This window comes from Tamandua tetradactyla, chromosome 7, assembly GCF_023851605.1.
Source record: "Tamandua tetradactyla isolate mTamTet1 chromosome 7, mTamTet1.pri, whole genome shotgun sequence".
NCBI lineage: Eukaryota > Metazoa > Chordata > Mammalia > Pilosa > Myrmecophagidae > Tamandua > Tamandua tetradactyla.
The window spans coordinates 132,288,637-132,300,063 of NC_135333.1; the positions used below are offsets into that span (position 1 = coordinate 132,288,637).

Below are 11,427 nucleotides of genomic sequence, written 5' to 3' on the forward strand. Positions count from 1 at the left end.
AATAACTGTTCCTCTGAATTTTGTATTCCTCTTTAAAATGGTGGGGACCAAATAAATAGATCTTTGAGCTTGCTTTTTTCTTTTTCTTTGTGTTTTAGGTTTGGCTCTTTGACCATGGATGGTGGCCTTCGTAATGTTGACTGTCTTTAGCTTTCTAAGACGCTTGAGAAAAATTTCAGTTTGCACAAGAAAATGCGCGGGCATTAAATGAATGCCACTGTAGGTGGTCTCTTATTTCTACAATTCAGTATTTGATGTAGGCATGTAAATATGTACTATATTGTAAATACATAAAAATATATATAGATTTTTGGCCGCTGTTAAGATATCATTTTACCTTTTAACATTTATACTTATATGAGAAAACTGGACCTCAGTGAGCACGAGAAGAAAGCCATGACCAATATGGTGAGACACTGTTTCTCTACTTTTCTGAATAGGGCTAACTAGATCATATTTCTTTGACTCCTTGTTGGAAACATTTTTAAGTGGAACCAAAATTGTCATCTTAAAATTAGATAAGACTGAGAGTTGACATGTTTATTATAAGTGGTAAACTGGATAGGTGTTTACTGTGAGTGGGGAGCAGGACTGAATGGCCGTTTTATGAGTATCACAGTCTTTTCAAGAAGGATAAAGTGGCATTGTTTTATTTTACAGTGTACTCAGATTCCCAGTTATCCTTGTAGCTATTTAATTTCAGGTGAATTATTGATAAACATTTTTAGGTGATTTAATTACTAAAAACCATTCATTTTCTTTGTGCCATAAATGTATAATTGTCAGAAATTTTAGGGTCATTTCAACTGTTTTAAGCTGTATATTTCTTCTTTATTTTAATTCTGCTTCTTTCATGAAAAATATTAATACATTTCTCAATTTTAAGGTGCAGTGTGTTTATTTTTATAGTTTGAAAACTAACAGTTATCCTTTTAAGAATAAATGGGTATTGTCATAAATTATTCTCAGTATATTGGATGGTGGGACAATTCTGAGTTTCTTATAAAGCCACTGATTACAAGTTTGCCTTTTATAAATTGATGCTAAACAAATTCAGGAAACCTTTCTCTTTGAAAAATCTATCCAGAGTTCTAGAATTTAAAAAAAAAACTTATACTTAACAAGAAATTATTTCATCCATGTATAATTTTTAGTGGCTTTAATTTTGGTTTCTAGCTTATCAGATCATTGAAGTGTGACTGTGCACAATCTGCATATCATAAAGAAGATATCAGGTCCTAAAAAGTAAAGTTGATTACCATGAGCACTGAAAAATAAATCATTTAAAAAACTGAAAATGGATTAAAGTTTTATTTAAGATAACTGATGCATTATCACAGTTGGTAACATCAAAGGTCTCATTTACACATTATAGAAATACACACATTCTAGAAATACACATGAGTGACTATACAAATAAAATTTTAGTCTGAGAGTATGTGGTGCAAGGTGATGTTTAATCCCTCCTGATGTAATTTTTGAGCATCCAACATGTATATCTTTAATTGTATAGTTTAAATGTATATGTCACTGAACATTCAGTAGTTTTACTCAAATTATGTGATAAGTTAATAAATTTGCAGATTTTGTTTTTATTTTAGCACTTCTAGAAAAGAACACAAGTTCCCACTTGCTGTGGGAATTGATGTGGGGATTGTATTTTTTTTGTTATATTGATAAAAATAAATCTGTTCCACATTAGTATTTTTTTAAAAGACTTATTCATGTTCATGGGTTGAAAGACTTAATATTGTTAAAATGCCAGTACTACCAAATTAGTTTATAGATTCAACACAATACCAATCAAAATCCCAGCAGCCTTTTTTGCAGAAATGGAAAACCAATTTTAACCCTTAGATAGCCAAGACTAACTTGAAAAAGAACAAAGTTGGAGGACTCACACTTCCTTATTACAAAGCTACAGTATTCAAAACAATGTGGTTTTGAATGTAGGCCTGCCTCAATCATCATGGTAAGTGAAATGCCCCAGGGTTCCATCCCTAAATGGAACAACTAGATGTGGTAGAACCATTTTTCTGAAAGCTCCGGAAAACAGTTGAAGGGTTGCCATAACAGGGTGAGCACCAAATCAAGAAAGAGGCAACTTAAAAACAGTAGGGGTATTTATATTGTATATACGTTTCCACAGTTGGAAAAAAATAGGTGTAATTAAAGAGGCAATGAATGCAATCCTTGATTATGGGGTGAAACTAATAATAGAGAAGAAAAGACCCAAAGGACATTATTGAGTCATAAGAAAATACTGGAATATACTGAAGTTTTATATCAAATCAGACTGCTTAAATTTGATGTGTATTTAGGGTGGTTCCATAAGTGGATGCCTTTGTTCTCAGGAAATTATATGGAAGTAGTAAGTGTTCAAGGAGCATGTGGTATACTCCTACTCTCAGATGTTTAGAAAACTTTTCCTTATCTAGACAGACGGAAAGATAATAGATAAAGAGATGGATAGACAGTTTGGAGATTGAGTCATGTCCCCCACCATGGTCCTGTGGGTGTGCCCCATTTGTAAATAAGACCCTCAAAGAGATTATTAGTTAAGGTGTGCCCAAGCTGAAGGAGGCGGGCCTTAATCAATGTCTGAAATCTTTATAAGAAAGGAAACCAGACAAGGGAGGAAACCACAGGGAGCAGCAAGAACCTGCAAGTCAGTGGAACCTGACAGATACAGGAAAAGATGCCACCATGTATTGCCATGTGACAGAAAGCCAAGGACCAAGGATTGCCAGCAGCTAGCCCCAGAATGCCACAGTCTTCAGAAAAAAAGAAAAGAAAAACGCATCATCTTGCTGACACCTCAGTTTTGGGCTTCTAGCCTCAAAACCATGAATCAATAAATTCTCACAGTTTAAGCCAACCCACTATGTAGTATTTGTTTTAGCAGTCAGGAAACTAAAACAGGTAAATGGGTAGAAAGGAATAAGAAAGGAGAGAGGGAAAAAGGAAGGGAGGTAGGCAAAAAGGTAGAAAGGAAGAGGAAATGAGGTAAATGTTAAAAGTTTGTGTATCTGGATGTCTGGATTGGGGTATATTGGTGTTCTTTATATTGACTTTGTATTATTTTTGCAACTTTCTTGTAAGTTTGAAACTGTTTCAGAATAGAAAGATTTTTAAAAGGGTAGGATTTCATGATGTGCTTCCAGCCCTTTTCCCATCGCCACAGAAAGTTGGCACAAAGCCCGCATGTGGGACCCTGGTACTGATTCTAGAGAGAAGCAGAGTAACCCTCAAGCATATCACTGGGTACATTTATGTCTGTGCCTGTCTGTCTGATGATGACTTCAGGAACTGAACCAGGATACTCTTTGCAGGCTCACTGTCCTGGAACTTGTTCTGCCTCTGGAGGCAGCTCCCATAGTTCTTCTGCAGAGAACCACTGCAAGAGAATGGTCACTTCACAGCGACCTGGATTGAGAGACTGCTAACTACAGGGCATAGAGTATGGTATCAGGACCATCAGGAAGCAAAGTTTTCTAGGGAAAATGGACATTTGGATCTATGTAACAAGGTATTCCTAATACCACCTGTGCATACTGAGGACAAGACACCAGTGCAGAAAAGACCAGGGAGGACCCTAAACTTTTACCTTGGGCTGATCTCTAAACTTTTTGTTGGGAGGGCTCAACTCTGATAAAAGACCAGTCTACGAAGACTAGGAAAAGACTTTCTTTTTTGTAAGTCCCTGGTAGTCAGGGAAATGTCTGACATAACACAAGCTGGATATAAACTTAAGGAACAGATGCCTCAGTGACTTAAGTTCCACAATTAACACATTAAAATATCAAAATGCCCAGGTTGAAACAAAGATTACAAGACACACATAAGAAATGATGTTTCATGCCAGTATTCAAGAAAAGGCTTTAGAAACCATCAACAAATAGGACCAGACTTGAGACATACCAGACCGAGACATAAAAATGTCTAAATATGCACAAAGCAAAGAAAATCAAGGACAAAGAAGTAAAAGAAATAAGAAAATGATAGATGAATAAAAAAAAGAATAAAGACATAAAAATCTTGCACACAGAGCCAAAGACCAGAGTAATAAAAGTCCCCTAAAGGGAATCAACAGCAGATTGGAGTTGGCAGAAAAAAAGGAATCAGTTAACTTGAATATAAAACAATTGAAATAATTCAGTCTGAAGAGCAAAGAGAAAAAAGAATGAAGAAAGGCAAACAGAGCCTAAGAGACCTGTGGGATGCCATCAAGTATACCAGTATATACGTTGTTGGAATCCCAGAGGAGGAGAAAGAGAAGCTGAACAAATTCCAAATGACCCAAAATGGCAACAGATGAGTAGAACATATGGAATAAAAATAAATAATAGGGGGAACAAATGTTAAAATAAATTTAGTTTGAAAAGCTAGTGATCAATGAAAGCGAGGGGTAAGGGGTATGGTATTATAATCTTTTTTTTTTTCCTGTTTTCGTTTTATTTCTTTTTCTGTTGTCTTTTTCTTTTTCTGAATTGATGCAAATGTCCTAAGAAATGATGAATATGCAACTGAGTGATGATATTGTGAATTACTGATTATATATGTAGAATGGAATGATCACCTGTTAATGTTTTAGTTCATTTGTTGTTAAATTTTTAATTAATGAATAAATTTAAAAAATAAAATAAACAAACAGACCCACAATGGGACATAAACTGTTAAATGCCAAAGATGAAAAAAGAACTCTGAAAGCAAGAGAGAGGCAATGTATCATATACAAAGGAGTCTTAATATGATTAAGTGCCAAATTCTCATCAGAAACCAAGGAGGCAATAGAATGACATATTTAAGGTACTAAGAAAAATCGGCAACCATGAATTCTGTATCCATCAAAACTGTCTTTGAAAAATTAAAGGATTAAGCTAACATTCCCATATTTAAAAAAAAAAAAACAAACAAACCAAAAGAGTTCATCAGCCTTAATAGCAACGCTAAAAGGAATTCTCCAGGTTGAAAGAAAGGACACTAGACAATAGATCAAAACTATATAAAGAAATAAAGATCTCTGGTAAAGACAGCTACATAGGCAAATATAAATGCCAAACTTGTACTTTTTATTTGTAGCTCCAATTTTTACTTCCTGTTGGATCTAAAATGAATAGTAATGACAGGTCAATGGTTTGGGACTTATAATGAATACAGGTGTGATATGTGACATGAACTACATAAAAATGGGGCAACAAGGATATAGGAACATAGAGTAAGCTATTGAAGTTCAAGTTGGTATCAAAGCAAACATGATTGTTAGATTTTTGGATGCTAAATTTAAACTTCATGGTAACTATAAAGAAAACATGAAAAATGTATACACGGGACTTCCAGGAAGATGGCCAAATAGAGTAGCTTGAGATTAGCCCTGCTCCACGGAAAAGTTAGAGCAGGGAAAGGAGTGACTGAGATGGCGATTCAGGAGTGTGGCTGACCTGGGAGAGCATTCTGCACCGCATGGGGCAGCCCTGGTTGCGGAGGCCAAGGAACTGAGATGCAGAAAGCTGGAGCCTAGTGCAGAGCCGCAGAGCCCACGAGAGTGTACAGACAGGAGCCGGGGACTAGGAAGTAAGCCTTGCCACATTTCTTGGGCATGCTACCCTCACCAGCACAGCCCCGTGACCTGCAACTCACCCAAACACCCCACGCACCTGAACCCTGTCACCTGCTCCCCTTCCCCACATTCCAGGAGCCCCCACCCCACCCCAAGTGCAACCCAACCCACATTTCCTGCACCCCTCCCTGATCCCTGCAGGCTGTTGCCAGCACATAAAGGCTGCGGGTACTAACCTCCATACCTAGGCTACCCCTGCCCCACTGCCCACAGTGTCACACAGCCTCACTCCACCCACTCTGAGCTCTGCATATCAGTTTACAGCACTCCCAGGCCCACACGTGCACACAGGCCCCCAATCACATCATTCAATTCTGGGAACTGCACTCTACAGGAGTCCTAGAACCATGCATGTGCATGGCCTTCAGCCACACTTCCCACTCTGAGAAAGTGCTGACCTATGCAGCCGGGTCACATCTGCCCCCAATCCATGAAGGTATAATACTGACCTGCTGCCACAGCTCTATGTATATGCACTAAGGGACCCATACCTTAGACCAGTGCACTCCAGGGTTGTGCCCCCCAGACTGGTGCACCTGCACAGCTCCAACTATATAACAACAAACTAGACAACTTAGATGAAATGGACAAATTCCTGGAGACAAACAAGACTGACTCAGAAAGAAATATAAGATCTAAACAAACAATCACAAGCAAAGAGACCCAATCAGTCATCAAAAATCTTCCTACAAAGAAAAGCCCAGGGCCAGATGACTTCACAGGGGAATTTTATCAAATATTCCATAAATAAATAACACCAATCCTGCTCAAACCTTCCAAAAAATTGAGGAAAAAGGAACTCTACCTAACTAATTTTTTGAAGCTGATATCATTTTAATATCAAAACGAGGTAAAGATACTATAAGAAAGGAAAACTACAGGCCGGTCTCCCCTAATGAACATAGATGCAAACACTCTCAATAAAATATTAGCAAATCGAATCCAACAACACATTAAAAGAATTATACACCATGGCCAAGTGGGGTTTATACCAGGAATACAAGATGGCTCAACACAAGAAAATCAATTAATGTAATACAGCACATTAACAAATCAAAAGGGAAATAAATGGCATGATCATCTCGATTGATGCTGAAAAAGCATTCAAAATTCAGCATCCTTTTCTGATAAAAACACTCCAAACAATAGGCATCAAAGGTAACTACCTCAATATGATCAAGGGAATATATGGAAAACCAATAGCCAGCATCGTACTCAATGAAGAAAGACTGAAAGCTTTCCCCCTAAGATCAGGAGAAACAAGTCAGGGATGACTACTGCCACTACTATTCTTCAACATTGTGCTAGAAGTGCTAGCTAGAGCAATCAGGCAGAACAAAGAAATAAAAGGCATCCAAGTTGGAAAGGAAGAAGTAAAACTCTCATTATTTGCAGATGATATGATAGTATACTTGGAAGATCCTGAGAAATCTACAGCAAAGTTAGTTGAGCTAATAGACAAATTCAGCAAGGTGGCGGGATAGAAAATTAATGTGCAAAAATAAGTAACATTGCTATACACAAGCAATGATCTAGCTGAGGAGTCAGTTAAGGAAAAAGTTCCATTCAAAATAGCAACTAAAAGAATCAAGTACGTAGGACTGAACTTAATAGGGATGTAAAGGACTTGTACACAGAAAACTGCATAACATTGTTAAAAGAAGTCAAAGGAGATATACATAGGTGGGAGGACATTCCCTGCTCATGGATAGGAAGGCTAAATATAGTTAAGATGTCACTATATACGCATTTACTGCTATAAATTTCTCTCTGTTCACTGCCTTTGCTGCATCCTATCAGTTTTGATAATCTGTTTTTGTTTTCATTCACTTCAAGACATTTCCTAATCTGCCTTGTGATTTCTTCTTTGACCCATTGATTGTTTTGGTAGTTTGCAGTTGTGTTCCAGAGAAACATCTTCTTAAACTTAACCCATTTATATGGGTGTGAACTCATTGTGAGGACCTTTTGATGAACTTAAGTTAAGGTGTGGCCTGCCTCAATCGGGATACTCTTAATCCTATTGTTGGGTCTTTTATAAGTAGAATGGAATTCAGACAGAGCAAGAAAGCTACAGGAATCAGGAAGCTGAAATCTAGTGGGGCCTATAAGAGAATGGAGAGGCCAGGAGAGGCTGCCATATGCATTGCCATGTGACAGAGTAGACAAGAACCAAGGCCAGCAGCAGAATACAAGTCTTTTTAAGAAAGCATTGCATTAATGAAGGCTTGATATTTACTATTTCTTGCCTCAAAAACATGAGCCATTACATTTCACTCTTTAAGCAGTCCCTTTGCATGGTATTTGTTTGAACAGTTTAGGAAACTAAAACAGTTAAAAGTGCATTGTTTAATTTCCACATGTTTGTGAATTTTCCAGTTCTTATTTCTAGCTTCATTCCATTGTGCCCCAAGAAGATTCTTTGCATAATTTCATTATTTTAAAATTTGTTGAGATTATTTTGTCACCTAAAATATGATCTATGCTAGAGAATAATCCATGTGTATTTCAAAGCAAAGAAATAAAAAGGCAATAGTTTTCAAAGCACTTTTCAACAAGTAGTTACAGGACGGATCCCAGAGTTTGTTATGGGCTACCATACAATCCTCTCATATTTTTCCTTCTAGCTGCTCCAGAATATAGGAGGCTAGAGGGCTTAAATATTTTTTTTATCATCACAACTTTTTTTTCCAAAAAAAATAACATATATGCAAAAAAAAAAAACTATAAATTTCGAAGCACAGCACCACAATTAGTTGTAGAACATATTTCAGGATTTGACATGGGTTACAATTTCACAATTCTAGGTTTTTACATCTAGCTATTCTAAAATACTGGAGACTAAAAGAGATATCAATTTAATGATTCAGCATTCATATTCATTTGTTAAATCCTGTCTTCTCTGTGTAACTCTACCATCACCTTTGATCTTTCCATCCCTCTTTTTAGGGGTGTTTGGGCTATGGAAATTCTAAATTTTTCATATTAGAAGGGTCTGCACTAATATGGGGTAGGGAGATGGAATTATCTGATGTTCTGGAGAAGCTGGGCTAGGTTTCAGGAATTATCTAGATCAGGTACCCATTTGAAGGTTGCAGGATTCTGGAAAGTTACTCTAGTGCCTGGAACACTTGTGGAATCTTATATATTGCCCTTGGTGTTCTTGAGGATTGGCTGGAATGGTCCTGGTTGGGGGTTGACAGGTTATGATAGGTAGCAAGGTCTACCTGAAACTTGCATAAGAGCAACCTCTAGAATAGCCTCTTGACTCTATTTGAACTCTCTGTGCCACTGATACTTTATTAATTACACTTCTTTTCCTCCTTTTGGTCAGGATGGAATTGTTGATCCCATAGTGACAGGTCTGGAATCATCCCTGGGAGTCATCTCCTACATCACCAGGGAGACTTTCACCCCTGATGTCATGTCCCACCTAGGGGAAAGGGCAATGATTTCACTTGTAGAGTTGGGCTTAGAGAGAGTGAGGCCACATCTGAGCAACAAAAGAGGTCCTCCAGAAGTAACTCTTAGGCATGCTTATAGGTAGTCTAAGCTTCTCTGCTACCTACATAAGCTTCATAAGAGTAAGCCTCCTGATTGAGGGCATGGCCTATTGATTTGGGTATCCCAAAAATTTGACACAGTATCAGAACTAATAGTTCCATATTCTTTATCCCATCCTTCAGGGAACTTTGCCCATACTTTTTGATTATCTGTTTAATATAATGTAGGATGTATCCAGGTATTACAGTAATCTATGCAGGATCAAAGGACCGCTTTTTTTCATTTATTTTCATTTTTTAATTTTTAATTTTATTAATAAAACCAATCAACATACAACATGGACATTCTTAATGTATGAATATTCCATACTTTGTTTGCAATCAGTGGCTCACAATATCATTGCACAGTTGTATATTCATCACTATAATCATTTCTCAGAACATTTATATCACCAGGGAAACCCCTGATACTAACTCACAGATTAGATTCCTAACCAAATCAATAGACCAAGTCCTTGATCTTGAGGCTTGCTTTTATGAAGCTTATTTATATAATGGAGAAGGTAAGCCTACCTATAGTTGTGCCTAACAGTTACTTCTGGAGGACTCTTTTGTTGCTCAAATGTGGCCTCTCTCTAAGCTGAATTCTTCACTGAAAATCTTTACACTTTCCCCCTACATGGGGCATGACATTTAGGAGTGAAAGTCTCCCTGACAACATGGGACATGGCTCCCAGTGATGAGACTGGTCCTGGTACTGTGGGATCAACAATGCTTCCTGACCAAAAGGGGGGAAAGAAATGTAATAAAATAAGGTATCAATGGCTGAGAAAGTTCTAATAGAGTTGAAAGACTATTCTGGAAGCTACTTTTATGCCAGCTTCAGCTAGATATTGTTAATCATCACTGTTTGACAAACCCCAGCCAAAACCATTCCTGTTAACCCTAAAGAACACCTGGGGCTCTATCTGAGATGCTACAAAAGTTTCACGCTCTGAGATTACTTTCCAGGAACTGATACCCTCCAAATGGGTTCCTAGGCCAGAAAGGCCAGACTCTCCAAGAGGACAGAACATCAACAAGTTCCATCCATCCCCCATCCCATATTATCAAGGGCCCTTAATAATTGTTAGAATGAAAATGTTAGAATGGGCATAGCCCAAATACCCCTAAAGAGTGGGGGACTGATCAAAAGAGAAGGGGGAATTATTATAACAGAGAAGATGGGATTTAACAAATGAGTATGATGGCTGAATCATACTGATATTTCTTTTAGTCTCCAGTGTCTTGGAGCAGCTAGAAGGAAAAACCTAAAATTGTGTAACTGTCATCAATACCAAACTCTGAAATCTGTTTTATAACTACTTGTTATAATGTACTTTGAAACTTACAATTAAAAATGTTTTAAAAATCAATAAGAGAAAAAATAGGGGAGAGTTTAAAATTTTCACAGATAAACACAAACAGAGAAAATTCAACAAGTGACCTGCCTACAAGAAATACTAAAGGGAGTTCTGGAAACTGAAAGGATAATACAGGACAAAGCACATTGGAGAATATAGAAATGAAGATTAGCAGTAAGGGTAACTAAAAGAGAGACAAAAATAAGATTTGACATATAAAACCTAATGTATAAAATGGTTGAACTGAATGTCAAAGAACAGATAGAGAACAAAGCCATCCTAGAATCCTAGAAAAGAAGGCTCCCAGTTCTATTTAATGAGCTGTTAAGTAGTAGAAACAAAGCTGGGGTGTAGGATGTGGCAGTAAGTCCTAGGTAAAAGGGTGAAAACAGCTTCCAATATGAACTAATCAAGGAAATCAAATGCCTAGATGCCACCAAAAAAAATAATGAGTCATACTAAGAAATTCGAAGATATGGTCCAGTCAAAGGAACAAACCAGCAACTCAAATGGGACACAGGAGTTGAAATGACTAATTCAGGATGTTCGAACAGACATGGAAAATCTCATCAAAAACCAAATCGGAGTAGAAATGATACAGAACAGCTCCCGAAGCCACGACAGAGATAAAAAAGACAGCGTACCCCATCCTGGAATGGCTGACTGGCTGAGAGAACCCACTCCGGTGAGATCGCCGAGGGGCGCGGGCTTCCCCGGGTCAGGGCGGCAGGCGGCCGGAGTCCCTCCCTTCCTCCTTCCCGGTCCAGCTGGGAACAGTGCAATCTCCCGGGCTGCGGTGGCTGGCGCCCTCCCACCACGCTTGGCGCCCCGGGCCGACTAGGAGATTCGGATGGGCGCTCTGCCGGGCTGCAGCGGCCGGCGACCCTCCCCGCGTTCAGAC

The 11,427-nt window shown here is 38.1% G+C and overlaps 1 protein-coding gene across 3 annotated transcripts in view; it reads left to right on the forward strand.

The window, feature by feature from the left end:
* Positions 1 to 1,701, forward strand: part of TBK1 (TANK binding kinase 1) — an 83,214-nt gene extending 81,513 nt beyond the window's left edge. For all 3 annotated transcript variants that reach the window (XM_077111300.1, XM_077111301.1, XM_077111303.1), the window contains exon 21: positions 99 to 1,701. In XM_077111300.1, coding sequence (XP_076967415.1) covers positions 99 to 150 — 52 coding nt within the window. In that variant the 3' untranslated portion in view covers positions 151 to 1,701. The remainder of the gene's footprint in view (positions 1 to 98) is intronic.
* Positions 1,702 to 11,427: the final 9,726 nt, after the last annotated feature.